Genomic DNA, 23,373 nt, shown 5'->3' with positions numbered 1-23,373 from the left:
CAAAGAGATAGGGAGGATAACCAAAAGATACACTTTAACAGGAAATGTGGGGACATTGGTAATTTGAGACAAGAGTCTGCCAACCTCCCAACTTGCTGGCAAATGAATAAACTCCTTTTTTTCTTCTCCTCAAACCACTTGTCTTTGTTCTTCTGATTCGGCCTCAGGGATAAGTGCTGAGCTTTCAGTAACAGAAGTTGATGTCCCTGGGTGGGCCCCATCAGTGCCCCAATGGAATGACACCCCGTGACTGCTTCAAGAGGCAGGAAGCAGTCCCGGGTCAAAGCCGTGGGTCTTCCTGGGTTTTTCAAGGTGAGAGAGCAAGGGATGGCTCCAGCAGCTGCAGGAGCCTGTTTTAGCTCTGGGAAACTACCATCTCTGTCTCCCAGAAGTAGACACGGCTCCCCGCACCTGAACTGAGGAGAAGGAAACAGATTTGGGAAGCATTGTGAAGGCTACGGCCATTTGTAAAAACCCTGTTTCCTCCCATATGGGGGGCAGTTTCAGATCTCCCTGTTGGATTGGTTTTGAGGTGCCAGGTTGGGGCTGGAAGTCAAGAGGTTGAGTGGAACTAGGGAACTTGGTTTGGACTGAGCTCATTTGCGCAGGGAACTGGGGAATTGGGAGATGTTGGTTCTTTCATCTGAGAGAGTTTCGTTCTCAGTTTGTTCCCTTTGGGATGAGGAGATGCTGATTCTCAGTTGAGAATTCGGTTCTCGTTTTGTGGTTCCCATTTGGTTGGCCACGGCATTCTGTGTTGGGGATTCCCCGTATTGTATTTGTTTGTTTCTAAAGTTTTGTTTATATAGGAATCTCCATCTCAAAGTCCCTTGGGAAAAACTTTGGTTGAATGGTTAACTTATAGCTACAAACTTATGTGTAAAGAGAATGGTTTTATTATAATCCAATGTACGTGCTGGAGTGTGAGGAGAAGCAGCCGATAAATGAAAATTCTGATTTGATTGATAGGCCTTGGCATTTTGATTGCGTTGGAAATTCCCTATATTGTTTATGTTTGATTGTTTGTGAGTTTTTGCACCTATGTCTAAAGACTATTGTGATACCACTGGTCTGGAGTGTGAGGAAAAGTGGTGGTTGGAACAGCTTGCATGGAGTATGAGGAAAAGTGGTAGTTGATGGTCCGTGGTTTATTCTGAGCTATTGGTTCTTTTAACACATTGACTGCCACACTAGGAAAAAAAATGTTTTTCCTTGGGGCCACGGTGTTTTATTGCAAAAATAGAATAAGAACTTCAAAAACCAAATGATCCTAATATAATGAAAAATTTGTTATTATTTTCTATGGGTGAGTTATGTGCAACTTGAAAAATAGTTCACATGGCTCCCAAGGTGAAGAGACGTGAGTTATGTATGCTTCACAAGGCCCCAGGCTCAAAACTAGCGTGAGTTAAGAACAATTCACAGGGCAGTTAATGTGTTAAAATGCAGAGCTTAAATGGTCGACCTGCCACTATAGAGTTAAAATGTTGAGTCTCAAGCTCTCTGCTTGAGATAATTGTTTATAGTGTACAAAATGATCTGTTTGTATGATTTTTGATAAATGAGGTCCTCCTGCCCCCACTGGAAGCCCTACAGCCGGCCAGGGCAAGGCACTGGGCAGGGCCGCAGTGCAGGGGCGGGCCTGACCGGAGGGAGGACCAGGGCACATGTGGCCCACTGCCAAGCAGCATGCTGCAAGGGGAAGAACACCTGGCTCTGCTTCCATCTTGGCACCCTGGGAGGGGCCGAGGTGAGTGCAGCCTGAACTAACTCTTCAATCCCATGCCCAGGAAATTATGACTCGGAGTTCAGAATGGTCTCTCCCAGCAGCAACCTCGATTTCAGCCAGAGGGAACCCATAGCCAGGGCTGGCAATTTGCTTGAATGTGCAAGAACCACCAGCAGGGTCCTCTGAGACAGTCAAAACGAATGGGCAAAAAATCCACCCCAAACTGACATTTTGTAAAGAAGCAGGACCTTGAAATGAACATTGCCTAAAAGTTGCAAAAGCCTCCAGGTAGCAAGACACCCCCAGGAGAGAAAAATTTTTCTAAGGCCAGGACTCAGATGGCAAAGGAGGGGGCCAGAGCCGCCTGCCTCCAAATATCCCCACTGGGAAAAATTGACAGTGGGGATTCGGCTGGTGCCAAACCGCGTGGACAGAAGTGGTCCAGTGGGGGCCCATTCTCCCAGCCACAGCCCCAACCCCGGCACCAGCCACACCCGGCCATACAGGGAGCAGTGGGGGAGAGGCCAAGCACCAGTGAGGCAGCATAGGCAAGCAGCTGGGGCACTTGAATGGTACTCAGTTGCGTTTAAACCACAGGATCCTGGGACTGTGTTGCCTGATGGGTTTAAAACAGCTCTCCTGCTCCATTTGATAGAAGCTTAGCAGGGGACTCGCAGAACCTGCAATCAGACAGATTTGTAGACTTAAATTAGCTTCTCTGGGGTTCCTAGGAGTGGCGTTCAGACTTATGGTGAAGCCCTTGTACAAAGAAAAACGAGGAATAAGCCTTGGAGTCTTAGCAGAGATGTTGAGAGGCATCCCATGGCCACTGGCATGGCAAAGCCACTGAACAATATTGTGAGAGGACGGCCTCTTTGCCTCCAGGCAGAAACAGCTACTTGTGAGTTGTATCTACTCTCAATCCTGCCACCCTTTGCCAGCCAAAGAGAATGAGCCTTTACAACATGACTGTTTAGAGGTCCTGGAGGCTGTGTATTCTGGCAGGATGGATCTGTCAGATCAGCCCATGCCACAGTAAGAATGGGATCTCTCTTTACTGATGGGAGCAGCTTTATGGACGAGGGGCTGGATGTGTGGTGACCATGGCAGTGGCACTGCCACCTGGGACCTTCAGCCAGGAAGCTGAGTTGCAGTTAGTGAGAGGAAAAAGGTAAACATTTACATGGACTCTATGTTTTTATGATTGTGCATGCTCATAGTGCCATTTGAAAGAAAAGGGGTCTCCTGACAGCAGAAAATAAGAATATTAAGTGTGCCACTGAAATAATGGCCTTGATACAGGCCACTGCTGAGCCCAAGCAGGTGGCCAACATGCCAAAAAGAAGTCAGGCCACTGGCAGAGCTGCTAAGGAGGCCACTGGAGATGATCTATTCCTCGGGGCCTTGATACCCCAGCTAGATTTAGATCCCCTTAAAAACTAAAGACTGGGGCTCTGACATTTGGGGTGTCACAGCTAAGTGGAGACAGAATTCTCATAGACTCATCTTTTACCCAAAGGTTTGGTTCAGCCTCTTATGAGGCACCTACATGAATAAACACATTGGGAGCATGATGACTTGATGGATTGGTGGGACCTGATTTGAGAGAACCCCATTTACAGCTAACCGTTTCTGTGCTTGGGGCGGCCCAAGGACAGAAAGGTGACCCACTACAAAGGGAGCCCAACATGTGGGGGTCCACCCTTTCGATGATTTCATTCAGATGCCTAGGCTTGTATTGGTAGATACCATTTCGGGCTGGGCAGAGGAAAGAAAGGAGCATCTGAGGTCACCAGAATCCTTCGGGAGGAACCCACTCTGAGATGGGCTCCTACCAGGAGCTGACAGGGCCTTGGCCGAGTTCCTTCATGTGTACGGGAACAGGCCTCAGAGAACAACGGGATGACAGGCAGCAACAGTCCAGGGAAACAGTCCAAGCAAATGGAGAACAACACGCTGGTGATGGAGACCGTGGACAGACAACTGCGGAGACATTTCAGCAGCTCCTCCTCCCACAGTGAGGATGTCAACAGACACCCCATTGCCAACAGCACCCAGGAGCACACTCCACAGAGCCCTGGACATTTTGTGAGAGTTGATAATAGACCATCCTTTGTAGCAGAGGTAATCCAGCAAGTAAACAAAGCCCTACAGCCAGAATAGAAACTGCATGCATTCCGGAATTGATACAGGAAGTCCATCTAAAGTGGGATAAGATATTGCTGCTTGCCCTCTAGAAGCAGGCTTAAGTTAAGCCGCTAAGAAATAGTTTATGAGAGACCCTTTCTAGCACCCAAGGTAAGTATGGTAATATAACCATGAGTAAAAACAATAGAGTAAAACAGTATGTCAAATGAGGGCCAGGTGTTGACCACCATACATGAATTTGCCTCTTTGAGGTCCCTGCCCCAGTTGGAAACAGAGAAGTGGAAGGGACCCTATGAAGTGCCTCTAACAACTCGCACCTCATTAAAATTGTCAGAAGTGAAACCTTGCGGCCAACATACTAAAGAGGTGTAGCCCCCAATGGAGGGGCCAGCCTTTATGAGATCTACAGTATCTGTTTCAGAAAAAGCAAAAAAATGGAAATGCTGATACTTTTGCTTAAAAAAAAAAAAAATGTGCAAATCCTACTGTCAGATACTTTATAAAACTCTCCTAAAAAACACAAAAAGTAAAACTCAACAAACGGAAACAAATACCATGATCTCACACAGAAAAAAATAACAGTCTAAGTATTCCCAATTTATAAATCCAACACAATCCCAATTTTGAAACTAGAATGAATATTCTAAAATATATGTGGAAAAATAACAACGCAGGAAGAGCCAAGAAAACAATGAAAAAAGAAAGACCATTGATGAAGGAGGGAGGAACTAGCCCTATCATGTACTAAAACATAACACAGCACTTTTAATTATTATAATAATGTTATAAGCATGATATATAGAGACATCATAAAATAGAATGTCCAAATGGAAATTTGTATGATAAAAATGGCATTTCAAATCAGTGGGGTAAAGATGAATAAATGATGTTGGAACAACCGGGTACCCATTGGAAAAAAATAAAGGATCCATACCTCACATTGCTATAATAATTCCTTTATTATTACATTGGTGGTTCCAAAATGGCAACTTATCATTTCTACTACCATTCTCCTATAAAAACAAGTTCTCCCCTCCCTAAGTATCACTATAAATTCTTTATGCAACGTGCTATAACCCATAACTATCATTATACATTGCAATATTCAAATTACCCTACGGCCAGGAGGAGCCTTTGCAAGCCTGTTTCTATGTCCTTCCTATATATTCCCTTTAGTATTTGAGCATTTCCTTGCTTTCTGACTCAAAAAGATATTCCAGGTTCCCTATTCTAGAGCTGAAATCAATAATACCTTCAAAGAGCCCTTCTGTTAGTCAGGGAACAATATTCAGAAACCAACATCCGGGCATTAGATATGTTCACTGCTACTGTGATATCACTGCTTTTAGATGCTTTCAATGCACAGAACTATTAATAGGAAATGTATAGTATATATAATATACTTATGGTTTTTAGATTTATTAGAATCATAAATTCATCCTGATAGCCTCAATTCAAATGCAATGTAACAGCATTCTTTCTCACCTTCTCTCATCCCATATTTGTACTTTCCCCTTTTCACCATAATGAAAAACCTGATTTCCAAGAACAATATATTTGCTCTATCCTACAATAAAAACACAATAGATTAAGAACTTTTACAACCATACTATTGCTAACAACAAACCTACTAAATAAATTTCAAGATTCTTTTTGACTTATAATTCTTAATTGATAAAAAAGATAAAAATTTCTTCAAAATAATAGTCAAAATGTATTAGGTGACTGTAGCTTACAGGTAAGGGAAATGAATGACAGCAATGTTACAGGGACAAAAGGGAAAAATTGAAAATACTATGTTATACTTTCACTGTCAGGAAGTAGTGTTATTTTAAAGTGGACTTGATTAGTTGTAAATGTATATTGCAAACTCTAGGGCAACCACCAAAGGAAATTTTTAAAGAAATATAATTGATATGCTAACAGAGGAGAGAAACTAGAATCATTAAATGCTCAATTAAAACAAGAGGAGACAGAAGATCAAAAAAAGAACGAACAAAGGCAATGAAAAGTTACAAACATGGTACATAACAATCCAACTATTAATATTTCAATAATTACTCTTAAGTGTAAATGGTCTAAATACACTAATTAAAAGAGATAATCAAAGTGGATAAAAAATAAGACCCAACTATATGTTGTGTATGAGAAACCCACTTCAAATATAAAGATACAGACTGATTAAAAGATACTAATAAATCACTAAAGTAGCTTTATTAATTTCAGAGAAAGCTGATTTCAGATCAAGTAATAGTCTCAGGGAGAAAGAGAGGCATTACATAATAAAAGAGGGGTCATTTCTCCAATAAGACATAATAATCCTAAATGTGTGTGCACCTAACAACAAAGCATCAAATTATATGAGTTAAAAACTGATAGAACTGCAAGGAGATACAGACAAAGCCACTATTACAGTCGCAAATTTCAACTCTATCAATAATTGACAGATCCAACAAGCACAAAATCAGCAAGGGTATAGCTGAACTGAGCACCACCATCAGTCGACTAGATCTAACTGAATGGTAGAACTAACTGAATATGAAATGCTTTATTCAACGACAGCAGAATACACATTATTCTGGAGCTCATAGGGAGCATTCACTAACACAGACCACATCTGGGGACAAAAATATACCTCAACAAATTTAAAAGAATAGAAATCATACAAAGTACGCTCTCAGACCAAAATGGAAATAGAAATCAATAATAAAAAGGTAGCTGGAAAACTCCAAAATACTCAGAGATTAAATAAGGCCTTTATCAAAACTTGTGGGATGTAACAAAAGCAGTGCTCAGAGGAAAAGATATATCATTAAGAAGTTCAAAAATCAATTATCTAAGCTTCTACCTTAAGAAACTAGAAAAAGAGCAAATTAAATACAACATAAACAGGCAGAGGGAATAAAAATTAGCAGAAATCAATGAAATTAAAAACAGGAAATCAGCCGGGCGTGGTGGCTCACGCCTGTAATCCTAGCACTCTGGGAGGCCGAGGTGGGCGGATCGCTTGAGGTCAGGAGTTCAAGACCAGCCTGAGCAAGAGCGAGACCCCGTCTCTACTAAAAATAGAAAGAAATTATATGGCCAACTAAAAATCTATATAGAAAAAATTAGCCGGGCATGGTGGCGCATGCCTGTAGTCCCAGCTACTCGGGAGGCTGAGGCAGTAGGATTGCTTGAGCCCAGGAGTTTGAGGTTGCTGTGAGCTAGGCTGACGCCACGGCACTCATTCTAGCCAGGGCAACAAAGCGACACTCTGTCTCAAAAAAAATAAATAAATAAAAACAGGAAATCAATACACAGAAAAAAAAAATTCAACAAAACCAAAAGCCAGTTCTTTAAAAAGATCAGCAAGTTGATAAGCCTCTAGCCAGCCTTATCATGAAAAAAAAAGAACACAAATTATTAATATCAGAAATGAAAATGGGGTCATAACTACTTAATCCCATGGACATGACAAGCATAATAAAGGAATAATATAACTCTATGCCCACAAATTTGAAAATTTAGATGAAATGGACCAATCCCTTGAAAGATACAGTCTACCTGAATTCACAGAAGCAGAAATAGAACTGCATAGGCCTATATCTGTGAGAGAAATTGAACCAATAATTAATAACCTTCCAAAACAGAAAACATCAGCTCCAGATGGTTTCACAGGTAAATTCTAACAAAATACCAAAGAAGAAATGACATTATTTCTTCTCTATATTCTCTTCCAGAAAACAGAAGCAGAATGACACTTCCTAGCTCATTCCAAGCAGCCCTTATAACAAAACCAGCCAAAAACATTACAAGAATGAAAGACTAAAAACCAATGTGTCATGAATATAGATGCAAAAATCCTCAAGAAAATATTAGCAAATCAAATCCAACAATATATAAAAAGAATTATACAACACAACAAAGTGGGATTTATTTCAGGTATGCTAGGCTGGTTCACTATTTGAAAATCATTTAATGTAATCCATCACATCAACAGCCTAAATAAGAAAAATCATACGATCATCTCAACAGATTCAGAAAAAGCATACACTACAAACAGAAGAAAGCTTCTTCAACTGATAAAGTGCATCTATTAAAAAAAAAAAAAAAAAACTATCGCTAACATCATATTTAACAGTGAAAGTCTGAATACTTTCCCCCCAAGATCAGGAATAAGACAAGAATATTTACTCTCACCACTTTTATTCAACACTGTAATGGAGACTCTAACCAGGAAAATTGGGCAAGAAAAAGGAATAAAAAAGACATTCAGATTGGAAAAGAAGTAAAATTATCTTTATGTGCAAATGACATGATCTTGTATATAGGAAATATTAAGAAATTCATTAAAAGCTATTAGAACAAATAAACAAGTTCAGCAAAGTTGTACAAGATCAATATACAAAAATCAATTGATTTTGTACCTTCTATACATTAGCAATGAGTAATCTGAAAATGAAATTAAGAAAACAATGCTATTTACGATAACATCCAGAAAGGACACAGGTACTCCGGAATGAATTTAACAAAAGTTTAAGTGAAAAATTTGTAAAACTATACTGAAAACTACAAGCACTATTGAATGGAAAAATAATTCATGTTCATAAATTGGAAAACTTAACATTGTTAAGATGGCAATACTCCTGAAATTGATCTACCTATTCGATGCAATACCTACCAAAATCACCACTAGCTTTTTTGCACAAATTCACAAGCTGATTCTAAAATTTACATGGTAATGCAAGAGTCCCATAATGGCCAAAACACTCTTGAAAAAGAACAGTTTGAGGACTCATACTAAACAATTTCAAATCTTACTATAAGGCTACAGTCATCAGTGTGGTAAGATACGGACAGATACGTAGATCAGTGGAATAGAATTGAGTATCTGGAAAAAATTCCTTATATTTATGGTCAATTAATTTTCAACAAGGGTACCAAGACAACTCAATGGTGAAAGAACAGTCTTTTCAACAAACGGTGCTAGGACAACTGGACATTCACAAGCAAAAAAAATGAAGTTAGAGCTCTTACATACCAAATATGAAAATTAACTCAAAAATGGATCAGTCACATATGTAAGAGCTAAAACCATAAAACTCAGTCGAAAATATAGGTGTAAATCTTTGTAAACTCGCATAAGGCAATAGTTTCTCAGATATGATCCAAAAGCACATCAACAAAAAGAACTGGACTACATCAAAATTAAAAACATCAGTTCTTGAAAATACACCATCAAGAAAGTAAAAAGAGAACCCTGAGAATGGAGTAAAATATTTACAAATCATCCATCTGATGAGGGACTTGTATCCAGAATATATAAAGAACTCTTACAACTCAACAATAAAAAGACAAACAATCCAATTAAAAACTGGGCAAAGGATGTGAGTAGATATTTTTCCAAATATATACACATGGCCAATATGCACGTGAAAAGATGGTCAACAGGGAGTTGGGCCTGGTCTCAATCTCTCCTGCAACAAAAACCCATTGTTTTTTGCCCCTTTCAAATAAATAAAGTTTTTTATAGCATCTTAAAAAAACAAAACTCAACATCATTAGCCATTAGGGAAATCCAGATCTAAAACAATAATAAGTTTCTCCCTCCCACCCACTAGGATGGGTATAATTAAAGGGACAAACAATAATAAGCATAGGCTGAGATACGGAGAAACTGGAGCCCTCATTCCTTGCTGGTGGGAATGTAAAATGCTGCAACCACTTTGGAAAACTGGTAGTGTCTCAAAATGTTAATCATTGAATTACCATATGACCCAGCAATTCCACTCCTATGTGAAAATAAAAAGATGTACACAAAAACTCATATATGAATGTTCTAAGCAGCATTGTTCATAATATCCAAATAAATGGAAACAAACCAAATGTATATCAATGATGAATAGACAAAATGTGGTATATCCATACAATGGAATATTACTTGGCCATAAAAACAGCAGAAGTACTGATGCATGCGATAGGATGAACCTTGAAAATACAATGCTAAGTGAAAGCAGCCACAGAAACATCACACTATATAATTCTTTTATAAAAATGCCCACAGTAAACAAATCTATTGAGACAGAAAGTAGATAAGTGTTGTTTTATGGCAAGGGGTGGGGAGGTGAGAGGTGCGGAGGAGAGTGGGAGTCACTGCTGAAGAGTGTAGGGTTTATTTTGGGGTTGATAAAAATGTTCTAAAATTTGGATCAGGTGGATAGAACATAACTCTGAGTATACTAAAAACAACTGCACATTTTAAATTTTTGGGTATTAAATTATATCTCAATGCTTATATATATATATTTTGCACATACCTCAATGTATATCTTTCTTGAGATATAATTTGCACACCATAAAATATACAAAAACATATTTTTTAAAACAACAACATATGAAAGGAATTAACTTGTTAAAAAAGAAAATGAAGTAGATATTGGAAGACCAGCTAGCAGACCTCTACAGTAGTCCACTAACTGGCTCAGACAAGGGTGGTATTGGTGAAGAAGTACATGGAAAGATTTCAAAGACACTCAGGAAGACTTGATAATCTAGATGTGGAGGATGAGAAAGGAGCAGGTATAATGATGACTTGCACTACAAATTTGCTTGTTTGCTCTATCTCTGCCAGAAATTGTTCCAACGTGGTTCACGAAGATGATCTTTGAAATGGGTCACAATTTTGTGTAGAAGCTTGCCAGACTTCGGGGAAGGTAGGTAGGGGAAGGGGAAGGGTCATTTCAGGAGATGCCCCTCCTGGAGAACCTGTGGCCTCGGGGCCACATGTGACCTTCTGGATCCTTGAGCGTGGCCTTTTGATTGAATTTAAATTTTGGATTCAGTCAAGGGGCCACACTTGGGGATCATGAGGGCCACATACAGCCTTGAGGCTGCAGGTTCCCCACAGAAAAGATCAGGAAAAGACAAAGCTTAGGTACAACTGCAGGGAGAAAGACTTGACAGTTGGAAAGGCCCTGCAGGCAATGGGGAGTCATTAGAGGTTTTTAACCGAACACAGAAGTGCTTCTTGGCCTTATAAAAAGGTAACCCCAGCACCCATGTGAAGAATAAACTGGGAAGGAGAATGACTGGAGACGAGGTGACCTATGAAGGAGATTGTTGCAGGAGACCAGGAGAGACCTCTGTAAGCCATGACCAGAACTGCTACTTTGTAACTCTGAGTAGGATAGATAATAATGCAAGAAATAATCACTATATACTTGGCTACAACAGTGCCTCCACAACAATATGGAGCTCAAACAACAGATGAGGCTTGATGTATTTGGCACCTGCCTACCCCCCACCCTTCCACCTGGAGGCTGCAAGTATAGTTTGGGGCTCCTCTGACCTGGGAGAGTTCTCATATTCCTTAAAGGCTGCTGAGAACACCCAAATTTTAGACTATGAGAAACAAAGGCACCAGGGAGACTCCCTTCATCTGTAGTAGCCTTGACCTCCTGTTTTTCTTTACACTACTTATTGCTGGTTAATACTAAAGCAAAGTATAAGCAATGTTAGCCAGGCCTGAGTCTTCACTCTTGCTAATCCTCAAAGAAGGCTGGGTCAATCTTATAAACCATAAAGTCCTAACAGCTGATTCTTACATTTTAGATAAACTGAAAGCATCTTAATTTATTCAATTGTCTTTTATGCTCTGATATCTCCTATTTTGGTCCATTGAGATCCTAACTTAAAGACTTTCCAGACATTGCAATTTGAATTCATTGAAATCATAAAGACAAAAAACACAAAATGTGGTGCACATTACTGCTGCACTTGCATTCCCTTTGTATTTAACATACTGTTGGTATACCTGATGTAACTGAAATCCCAATGTGACTAAGCTTACCCAAAAGATGGTGGCATTCAGGCTCTAATCACTTCAGTGCCAGTCTACGCTTCCAGCTGAATCTCTTACTATTCTGCTTGTCATGCCACACTACAGCCACACTTGCCTTATGTTATTTCCCAAATACACCACACATGTTCACATCTCCATGCCTTTGACCATGCTCTTGTCTCTGGAATAATAAACAAATAAGGAATGAGGTAACTCATACTCCTGAGCACCTACTATGGGCTAGATACTTAATGCACAATTTATGTTAACAATCTCATTTAATCTTCACAGCAACTCTGTAAAGTTGGTATTATTTTTCCTCACTAATGGCAAAATCCATTGCCTATTAAGGAATGCCTTAGAACCCCTTCCAAATGGTGAAACCTTTCAGGTGTTACAGTCCTTTGCTCTCACCAAGCCTTTGAAGTTAACACAAGCCTAATAATCAAGAGGATCTGCTTCACTATACTAAGACAACAATCATGACTTACTCGTTTTTCACTTCTGCTCAACAGATTATAGGTGCTCAATAAATGCATGTCAAATTTAAATGATTGGCCCCGTGCCTTAACTCGGGCAAACAGCTATTTCATCTTTCAGGATCCCTTTAGATTTTCCCAGCACTGCAAGTGAAATAAACTGAGCTTCATCAGTAATCCCTCCAAATCTCTCCCTCTTCCATAGCCGCCCACCCTCAGTATTGTATTGCTAATGCTTCAGTCTCTTCCCTGGGTAGGTAGCTAAAGGGCAAGATCCGTATCATCCACATTGTTGTCCCCAGACCTTAGCAAGACAAAAAATGCTCGATTGTTTAGATGAAGTAGAACAGTCCCTCAAAACTAACTTTCTAAGATAAAATGGACAAGAAGAAAAACTGTTCCAGCTAAACAGCTTCAAATTTAAGATTCTTCATTATAATAAAGGGCATTCTCACTGCAGCTTCTACAACCATACCACTGATTCCTGAGTTGACGGAAAGCCGTTACACAGCAAGAATAAAGCCTGAAACAACGATTAAATACCCGGAGCATGTACTGACCTTGGCTTGTCTAGAGCGGAGGGCATAAGTTGTGTTTCTGTTTTCCGCGCTGAATGTGGCCACTTTATAGCTAAGGCGTCGGAATACACGTTTAGGTATCGAAAGCACGAAATAGGTGCATAAGGAAACGGCTACATCGGGGTGCGGAGGGCCTGGGCTCTGCAAGCCCGCCTGACCTAGACCCGCGTCCCGCTCGCGGACGCTGCACCCTGCGGCCCTCCCAAGGGAGCAGCCGCCGCCCGCGCCGCGCCCGCTCCGCGGCCCTCACCTCGGTTCTCCTCTTCCAGGTGCCGCACCCGCAGCTCGTCCTCTGTCTTCACCTCAGAGCTGTAGCCCCTTCTCGGGGCGGGACCCCTGGCCGCGGGCGCCCAGCCCTGAGCCCAGATTGCCGGGCCCACCTGCCGGCCCGCCAACGAGCCGGGCGGCCTCAACCCCGGGCCGAGCTGTGCGGAGCACACGGCCACCAGGCGGGCGAGGCCGGCCTGCAAGGGACCCAAGGCCCCCGATCCGATCGCCGCCGCCGCCGCCGCCATGTTGTCTGTTTACGGCGTGGGCCGCGGCTACCGCTCCGCCCCCGCCAGGCGCTAAACCTCCGCGTGCATGCGCACGCGCACGGCGCCCCAACCCGCGGCCTCGCCCCGCCCCCTGCAGCCTCGCTCCAGCGTGGCCCCGCCCAGCCCCGCCCCGGGCCCTGCCTGAGCGCTGTAGGTGCCGCCCCAATGTCGCCATTCCGTGGCGCGAGGTTTAGTGGCTTGTCGGGCACAGAGCTGGAGGAAGTAGTTTTCCAAGTCTGTGGAAGAGTTGAGGAGAACATATTCTATAAGGACGACCCTGAGGGAGTCGTCTCCCCGCGTTCCACAGGCTATGCCCCGAGTTCCCTGTGTTGAGTAAGCTGCAAAAGTGAGCTAAAATACTTTGTCTCCCCAAGGTTTGGGTGAAAGCGTGGCAGCTCAGGATGGGACACTGTTGCACTCACGTATGCTGGGTCCACCGGTGTCGCTAAACGTGCCTGGTAAGCATGAGCGGTGCGAGCCACACGGCATCCGGAAGGGGTGAGAGCGGCGAGCACAGGGTCCCCTGGCCACCCGCCAGCCGGCGAGGACCGCTGTCTCTGTAGAGGGGCCGGACAGACGTAGGCTAAGGTGGGATTTAGAGCATGTGCCGCTTCCAGAAATTGAAAATACCAATGTAGTGTGTAGGTGATCATCAAAGCATATTATTTTAGAATCTTCTGCTACCTAACTTTCATCAGATCGCAACAAGGAAAATATATATTAGTAATACTGTTTGAATTAGTAATAATGTATGCTATGAGCATACTCCTATTGCCACACAAATTTCTATTATTATCCGTTGACCATTTTTGAGTCCTAAGCAAAACTTCCTCCAGTGGTATTATACCCTCAGCTTTCATCCAAAGTGGAAAGAAAAAGCTGATTAAATGCCATTACTGCATCTGAGGTAGGGATGGTGTTGAAGGTGCATTTTATTGTATCTTTTGTAAAGTGCCATGTGAGAAATTTCTCTTGAAGTTTAGGACAAGCAACATTTTGCTTCCTTTGTATCTTTCCTCTTTTCTGATGATGATGTTCACTTTGACTGCTAGGTGTTGTGATTTTTATTGTTATGGTTTCTTTCTAATTTTGTCTTGAGGTCTTTCTCATGAGATGGATTGGGGAGTGTGAAGGTGACAGGGAGCTCAACCAGTCGAAGGGGAGCAAGGACAGGGTACCTGTGTGGCGAAAGCCTCTATTGGGGTCCAAGAGTTACCCAGGTGGTTTCTCATAAGGAGTTCTAGTTGGTGGGCTTAAGCAAGCAGGCATATGTTCCATGGAATTCCCGGTGACTTCGAGGTGGTCATGCAGTGTATCTGCACAGCCCGTGAGGGGTGTGGGGGCCAGCGGGGTGGGTCAAGTAGGCTGCATCTGGCTGTCCATACAAAGATGGTCACTAGGAGGCCATTGTATAACACAGATAGTTGGATCAACTACATCGAGGAACTGGAGCAGGTGGAGAGCTGTAGGCTGTGTCAAGGACGACTGAGCCGCCTGCTTCTGTTATGAGAAAGTTAAACTTATATTCAAAACGGATGCCAAGGCAACATAAAATTAAAAACATTCACTACACTAGGAAACTAAGAATTTTATTTACAGCTCACCCATGACAATTATTGCAACGATTCTATTACTGTTCACTTGATCTCTAATTGTTTTGATATCATCATGCTGGCTCATCAATAGATTGTGAATTTTAAAAAAGCAGTTATACAGAGCACCTGGCACAGTGCTATTTAAAACAATATAACTTCAGATAATATTTGCGATTGATTAGAAAACTGCAGAAGAATAATCATGAATTGTTTGAGTTATATTAGAAAACAAAGTAAGAAGGCCTGCCCATTGTTTTGGTGCACATAGAGCCTGATAGAAAAACGCAACATAGAAGACTATCCCCTTCCCTAATGTTTGTGATAATCATCCTTATTTGCAACAGTCTTGTGGATATCCCAGGTCTGTGACCAAAGTTGATTCTTAAAAGTTAATTCAAATAATAAATATCACCATGGCCATTACAACCTGTCAGGAATGACAACTACCAGCGAATTGCCAAATACCTGAAATCTAACAAATTCCATATCAAACAGACATGGCTTTGGATCCCAGCTCCATAATTGCTTCACTTTGAGACATCAGTGAATTATTTAAATAATCCATGCTTCCATTTCTTCAGAATACCTAGTATAATATCTATTCACCTCACGAATTCTTTAATTTCAATTTCTTAAACTATAAAATAAGAATAATTATGCTCATTTTATTGGGTTGATAAGTATATAAAACACTTGGCATCAGGAAATGGGAACAGAACAGATAATATTAGCTACCATTTACCAACTTCCTCCTTATTCTATTTCAGGCATTTAGACATCTTATTTAATCATCAGAAAACTTTGAAGTTGGCATTACTATCCCCATTTTTATAGATGAGGAAACTGAGGTTAAGTTACTTACAAAGCTAGCAGCTAAGAAGCCATGGAGCTGGAATTTGAATCCCAGTACATCCACAGACCAGGTTCTTAATCAGTGTTTTGCATAGCCTTTCAATAAATGTTAAGATGTTCAATAAAATTTAATTCCCTCTGATTCCTTTCTACTTTTGGTAAAAAATTGTCCAATATGAGAGAAGAACAGTGAGTATCAGTTTGAGAAAGGAGGGTGGGACTTGGTGTTTGAAATGTCAAGTGTGGAAAAGCTGGGGTATTTGGAGTACTATACCCAGTAATATCCTGACCTAAATTCAAATTTCTACCATCTCTTTATAGGATTGGAACCTTTGCCTCTATCGAGCTCTCAGCTAACAGTCTTTCTGATCTGCCACACCCTTGGCATTTTTCTATTGCTCACTTCTATGTAATGTTAAATGTGTGCAATCCAGGATCACTAACACTGAACTCCTGAGTACAGCCTGAACCACAGAAGCATTCGTTTCTAGAACCCAGCTCTCTTGCACAAGACTTGTACCAGGGAATGAGTGTCATCTGTAAAATGAAACAGTTACCAACTTGTTACCAGCCACAACTGGAGAGAAACAAATAGCTGAACAAACACAGTGGGAAGAATAAAGCAGAACTCTGGACTTTGAAAATGAGAGGCTGTCTTAAAACTATTTCATCTGAAACACTCAAAGAGAAAGTAATATCTTGGCATAAAGGCTGGCCTGCTGTATTAAAGACACACATGAATATGATGGCTTAAACAAGAGAGAATGTGAACAGTCCATGATGAGTAAGAGGGTTCTCCTGTCTTAGACAGGAGGTTTCCATCTCTGGGTCTAAGGTGGCTGCTCCCTGCAACCAGCAAAATGAAGAAAAGATGAGGTGATTACCCAGCTCTATCAGCCAGAAGACGAAGAAATGGCATGTACCCTGCTACTTACTCACATCCCACTGGCCACACCAGCAGCAAAGGGGGCCTAAAAAATGTGACCTTTCACTGGCGAGTCATATACCAAGCTGGAGTCCTATTACTGTGTACAAAGGGGATTGCAGATATTCAGGAACACAGTATGCTACAGAGTCTTTTGTTTTTTTTCCATTTATTTATTTATTGAGATAGAGTCTCACTGTTACCCAGACTGGAGGGCAATGGCACAATCATTGCTCACTGCTGCCTCAAACTCCTGGGCTTAAGAGCTCAAGCGATCCTCCTGCCTCAGCCTCCCAAGTAGCTGGGACTACAGGCATGCACCACTGCACCCAGCTGATTTTTTAATTTTTTGTAGAGAAAGAATCTCATTATGTTGCCCAGGCTGATCTTGAACTCCTGGGCTTAAGCGATCCTCCCTCCTTGGCATCCCAAAATGCAGTTTTTTATTTTTAAATCAAATTGTTCATGAATCCTAAGATAAAATTTCACAGTCCTAAGGTATAATAGGTTTCACAAGAAGTGGCAGGAACTACATATAAACTGAAGACTGTCTTTCCACATGAGCTATCTAGGAGTAATGCCTAATTATATCTTCAGAATGGAAAGATAATGTAAAAAAATAAGTGTAGGAAATTGTGTATACAAAATGATTATAACTGTGTTAAATCTGAGGATCTGTGGAACATTTGTAATCTATATGAACAACAGTATAAAACTATGAGAAACTATTTCAGAGCTATGCATATGCATAGATAATGATTGGAAGATGATAGAAAATACATATATAATTGTATTCAAGGTGAGATAGTGGTGGTGTAATTTAGACATTTTAAATATTTGTAACATTAAAGTAAAAAGAATGAGCACAGTACATTTCAAGGGGGATGCAAAGTTTTACTCATGTTTTCATCCCAAAATGAAATTAAAATGGCAGTCCCCTGAATTTCTTTGGGTCTGTTTTTAATGATTTTGTTAAAGACTTTCTTTTTCAAGTATTCTCTAAGGCCCTATTACCAGGATCTGTTTTTACACCACAACTATGAAATGTGTTTACCTACACTTCTAACACCAAATGTGGAGGAGGGAGTGCCCCACAGCGATCAATTCTGCGAAAACAGCTGGGTGTCCTACAACTGAATTCAATTCGGACAGTCTACCCACATGGGTTGAGGCCTCAGTCCCACAAAAGTGGCCCCACTTCAGCTACGAGTCAGATACAAGTCCTAGGTCTTTCATACTTCTGACCAGCCAGCTATAAATTGGGGGTTCCACAACCCCTTCCTTGGGTTCAATAATTTGCTGCAACCAACTCACAAACTGAGAAAAACATTTTACTTACATTTACCAGTTTATCATTGTCAAAAGACAAAATGACAACAAATTTAGGTTCAAGATCTTAATTGGCTTTTGTTTGTGTTTCTAGAATCAGGCAACACCTCATCTATAAAATAAAAGGAGTGTTCCAACAAGCCCAGCAAAGAGGCTTGTTTTTTATAGACAGAAAAGGGCAGAGGAAAGCAGAAACAGAAAGCAAAAAGCAGATTGGTTGTTACAAAGTTACTTCCCTTGTAAAGGTTAAACAGGGGGCTTCCTTATCATGCGGGCTAAAACTGGCCTGTTTGGGGACATCACTGCTATACCTCTCTTTCTCCCAAGTTCTTGGAAGGTCAGATAAACAACTTGGTTTTGGCTTGGTGACATGGAACTTCTGTGTGAGTGACTCCATTTGGTTGGGTCTTTTGGGCCTAGTGTAGAAGCTCAGTCCAAACTAATGGCCTCCTATAAATTGTATTTAACATCATAAAGGACATTATGAAGGACACAAATGAGCAGCTAGAAGAAGAGGTGCATAGAGGGAGGTCCAGAAGGGTCTCTAGAGCAGAGTTTCTGCCCTGTGGAGCCAGGGCGCGCGGCTCTCCTGCCAGGTGGGTATATTTGCCACCCTCAAAGCTCTCTCAGCTCCATAGTTTAGAGGTTTTATGGAGGTTCCATCACTAGGCATGATGGGTTATATCATTGCCCATAGCAATCAACTCAATCTCTAGCCCCTCTCCCCTCCCAGCTGGTGGGAAAGGGGGGTGTGGGGCAGAGAGGGAGAGGCTGAAAGTTCCATACATGTTTGCTTCCTCTGACCACCTGCACGCATCCTCCATCTCATTCCATACCTTAAGAGTCACTTCATTAGCATAAACTCAGGTATGGTTGAAAGACGTTTATTATGAGTAACAAAAGATGCTCCTCTCACCCCGTCACAAGAAATTCCAGGGGTTTTAGGAGCTCTGTGCCAGGAACCAGGGATGAAGACCAAACATATGTCTTAGTTTATCACAATAGCACAGGCCCCTTAATGGGTTTCCTCTCCAAAAGTTCTTTTCCCACTTAATCTGAGAGGGAGGGATTAAATGTCAAACCCAGAAAATCCCATCTCTAGAGTCTTGCAGGGATCCAGCAAGCCTCACCCAAGGACACTATCCCCAGAGAAGTATGTTAGAGGACACCCTCTCACACTCTTCCCTGCAGAGCCTCCTTGACTGATACTGCAATCCAGCAATCCACCCCACCAAGGCTACTGTAGGTCCCCGTTTAGGTGCGGACCACGTGTGCCTCTGAGCATCATGACCTCTAAGGTAGAGAGAAATACAGACAAGTAAACCAAGGCTTACATTACTGAGAGTTACATAGATAACACATTACACAGCTGATATTCAAACACTTGACCCCAAAATCTGAGTTCTTATTTACAACTTTGTACTTTCTGCTTTTCTCAATTGGTCATCAAGAGTTTGTCCTCCCCATACCCATCCCATCCCCAGCAGCAGAGAATTTTATCAATCTCTTCTATTATCACCTGTCTTGGAAGCTTCACTCTCTGCGTTGGATCCCACATGGTGACAATTTCCCAGATACTGCCTCTGCCCCCTGAAAATCCCACAGTCACCTATTGCATATATATGTACACACACAAACATACTGAGAAACAAAACAAAAATCCTAACCCCCCCCGACTGACTGAACTGACCCCCCGTTGGCCAAGGGGACTCTAGGGAAACCTTAAAAACTGAATTCCTGGCCATGACAGAATAGGAGGTCAAACAAAACTCATTATACCACCGCTGTCACTAACCACCATTAGAATTTCTTTCCTAAGGGTTAAACAAACAGAAACCAGCATTTTGGAAAGACTTTCTCCAACTCTGATTTTAACGTCTGCCTGATGCTGCCCCTCCCTTTTTGCAGTTTCAGCACAGCATCTGACCAGCATTCCTTTCTGATAAGAGACCACTGACCAGGGAGCAGTACTGGCCAGTCCACAGAGGCTGTGCACTGAATGCCTTCATGTCTTCTCCTTCACCTGTTGATGTAATGCATTTATATGTTAAGTGTCCACCCCAAGGTGAACATGGGATGCATGTAACATGCATGTCTGCTTACTATGTGTGCAATGCCTCTCTTTCATGAATATTCATAGCTCCTCCTATAACCAGTTGCATATGTATACATGGCCAAAATTTCCAGCATACATTCCTGTGTCATCCTTCCTTCCCTTGAAGTGCTTGCTTCCAATCTCTGCTGGAGGCTGTACTTCCCAGCCTGTGAGGGTGGCCAACCTGCAGGTTGTTACCCTTTATAAATAAGAAATAAGTTCTCCTCTTCAAATTTATAAACCCCATGATTCTTCAGTTGACAATACAAACGCATGTGCCATGCCCTGAAAATACATGCCTTCATCATCTCAGGATGGGAGGGATGGGGAGATGTGGGATGATACCTAAGGGTGTGTGGCTTCTTTGGGAGATGCTAAGTGTGTTCTAAATTGATTGTAAGATGGTTGCACAAACTGAGAATATGCTAAAAACCATTGAATTGTACACTTTAAATAGGTGGAATCCATGGTATGTGAATTATATCTCAATAAAGCCGTTGCAAAAAAAGGAGGAGCAGGGAATTAGGGATCCTTGAAAATATGACTGATTCAATGTCTGAGACAGAAAACACAAGGTGAGATCAGAATATCTCCTCGTGCTGGAAAACATGGAGGTGCTCAAAGACTGACAGAGATGTGAAAGGACACAACTTGAAAGGGATCCCGCTGGCCAAGTCTGGGTCAATTAGAGCATCAGAAAGAACCATGCCAGGAATTGATGTGAACATTTAGCATTTTTTAAGACATCAGTGAGCAATTAAATAAATGGGTGGCAGATAGTGGGAGCTGATTTCTCACGGTTGGGGTGGGAGAATACAGATCAGCAAGGGGAAGGCTAGAATGAGCCAGATGATAAGGGTTAGGGTTGGAGACATCAGTATGAACTCACGTTTAGCTTAATGGCTTAATGTAGATACAGATGGATACCCATGGAAACATGTATGGATAAGTTTACACACGTGGGCTAGTATACACATGTATTTCCTTGCTCTGTCAGCTAAGAAGACCTAGAAGCAATGACACCTCCATTTCAATGAGCACACGTAGTGCCCAGATCTTGGTTTCCAATTCTCTGTAGTTCCTTGGAGAAGTGGATGATTCTAGGACTGGGGAAGGAAATACAGGAGATGAGCCTGAAGGATGTTGTGGTGCCAGAAAGTAGGAAAATGTTCAAAATAACCCCACAACAATGGGGGTACTTCAAAGAGACACAGAAACCACTGAGAGGGTTCCCAGTGGTCACAGCTGGAACAAGATGAACAACAAAATAGACTAGTGTAGGATTATAACCAAAGGAATATAACAAATATCCATGAATCCATACCGATATAAATAAATGAATAAATGGGAGAGCAGAGACAAATCTACCAAGCAGAAGAGCTTAAAATGATTTCTGTAGATACTCTGCCCTCAGGAAGGGTATCAAATATAAACAGAGCCGGACACTAGTTAAAGTGGTAGAGACAGATTTTAGTCTGCAATATTCTGTTGCAATAATATAATATTCTCCTCTGCTTTCAGGAGGTCTCGGGTGGGAACTGGCTGCAAAATTCTAAGATTAGGAGAACAACCCTATTGCTCCTTTTCTCCCTTAGGTTGTGAAGTAGGCAGAACCTGTCTCCTACCTCTCCAAACAGGTAAAAAGAGTACTCACTTTGTCGGGGTATAACTAGATGTCTATGGTTTTAGTCCCCTCCCCCTACTCTCTTGGGTTCATTGTGCCTTGTCCCTTAAGCACTTGTCTGGTGGGGGGCAGGTTTGTTCTGTCCCCTAAATTGACCATCCTGTGGCGTGAAGGGCACTGCAGAGGATGTGTTAGTCAGCTCTGGCTGCCAGGACAAACACCACACACACTTATTTCCTCACAGCTCTGGAGGCTGGAGACCAAGGTGGCAGATCGGCGCCTTCTGAGGCCACTCCCTTGGCTTGCACATGGCCCTTCTTCTGTGCGTGTATGTCCCTGCTCTCTTCCTCTTCTTATAAGCCCACCTTTCCTATCAGATTAGGGCCCCACTCTTATGATCCCATTAACCTTAACCTCTTTCAAAGCCCTATATTCAAATTCAGTCACATTGAGGGTTAGGGCTTCCACATATGAATTTGAGGGGGACATGACTCAGTCCATAACAGAGGGATTCTTCTTCCTCAGGTCCTGCAAGCAGCTCTGATGACCCCTGCCACTGTGCCCCATCCCCCGCAGATCTGCAGCTGCCTCTCCAGGTGATGACAGTGCCTACAGCCCCCCACCTCCTCCTGTGCCCACATGCACCCTCTCTCAAGTTAAGGAAGGCAGTTTGCCAACAGATCACATAGCTAGTCGGCTCAGAACCTATGCAAATCCATCTCCCACCTCCCTACTCACGGTCTGTTTTTTCCCCAGGATCTCTAACTATTCTCATTCAAGTCTTTGTTCGCCTCAGTTAGGCATGAGGCACCGATAGTGGATGCGCTGAGAACATAACACTTCCTTGTCCTCAAAAAAGAGGCGTTAGCTAATCCACTGATCACTAGAGCTTTCAGCAGCTTCAGAAAAAAGCAGCAGATGACAGTGTAGTTGGTCTATCTCTTTGATTCATGGCTATCCTGAAATTGACTTAGAAAAAAAAAGCAGCAAAACTGATTCTACTTCTCAAGACTTCATGGTACTGTCCTTTTTGTACTGTTGTACCAGGGTCGTAATTGTTTTCTTTAATTTAGTAAAGTAGTTTTCTACTTGTAGCACACAGAGAAAAATTACTGAGGCATTAACAGTAAGCCTTACTGAGTGATTATGAGTGCAGTGATACTCAGAACGTCGTGCGGTGCCTCTGGCATTGCTCCCGCATTCGTGGGAGTAGCCACCAAGCTTTGCAGAAGTCCAGTCTGCATTATGTTAGAAGCTAATTTTTCCACCATCAGAAACTGTTCTTGAATCACATTTGTTTTTGTTATTTTCATTATACTGAATCCGTTTCTGAATATAAGCTTATTGTAAAAAGTGATCAAGCTAAATAAAGGTTCATAGTAGCAAGGTCATACCTGACATGTGTTTTTGGTTTTTTACCTGTGGCCCTCATGAGATTATGTTTTTGAAAGAAAGGATCAGTGTGCCTTACTGAATAAATTTTAAAACATTCTTTTGTAATGTGGGGCTATGAAGAGCTCACTTTTCAGGATTATAAAAAATAAATGAGAAAACATACATGAAGATCCATTCAGAGTGCGATATAGCCAGGCACAACAGCTGGCACCTGCAGTCCCAGCTACTTGGGAGGCTGAGGCAGGAGGGTCGCTTGAACCCAGGAG

The 23,373-nt window shown here is 41.9% G+C and overlaps 1 protein-coding gene across 5 annotated transcripts in view; it reads right to left on the bottom strand.

Moving 5' to 3' along the window:
- The window catches only part of AUH (AU RNA binding methylglutaconyl-CoA hydratase), a 157,638-nt gene extending 144,344 nt beyond the window's left edge, over positions 1 to 13,294 (bottom strand). For 2 of the 5 annotated variants that reach the window (XM_069473987.1, XM_069473989.1), the window contains exon 1: positions 13,007 to 13,294. In XM_069473987.1, the coding sequence (XP_069330088.1) occupies positions 13,007 to 13,271 (265 nt within the window). In that variant the 5' untranslated portion in view covers positions 13,272 to 13,294. Of the gene's footprint in view, positions 1 to 11,708; positions 11,726 to 13,006 lie in introns of those variants that run through there. The other 3 variants (XM_069473990.1, XM_069473991.1, XM_069473992.1) reach the window with 2 other exon arrangements.
- Between the last annotated feature and the right edge of the window lie 10,079 nt (positions 13,295 to 23,373).

Source organism: Eulemur rufifrons, chromosome 7, assembly GCF_041146395.1.
Source record: "Eulemur rufifrons isolate Redbay chromosome 7, OSU_ERuf_1, whole genome shotgun sequence".
Taxonomy (NCBI): domain Eukaryota; kingdom Metazoa; phylum Chordata; class Mammalia; order Primates; family Lemuridae; genus Eulemur; species Eulemur rufifrons.
The sequence above is the reverse complement of the archived record's forward strand: the minus strand, read 5'-3'. Positions and strand labels throughout refer to the sequence as shown.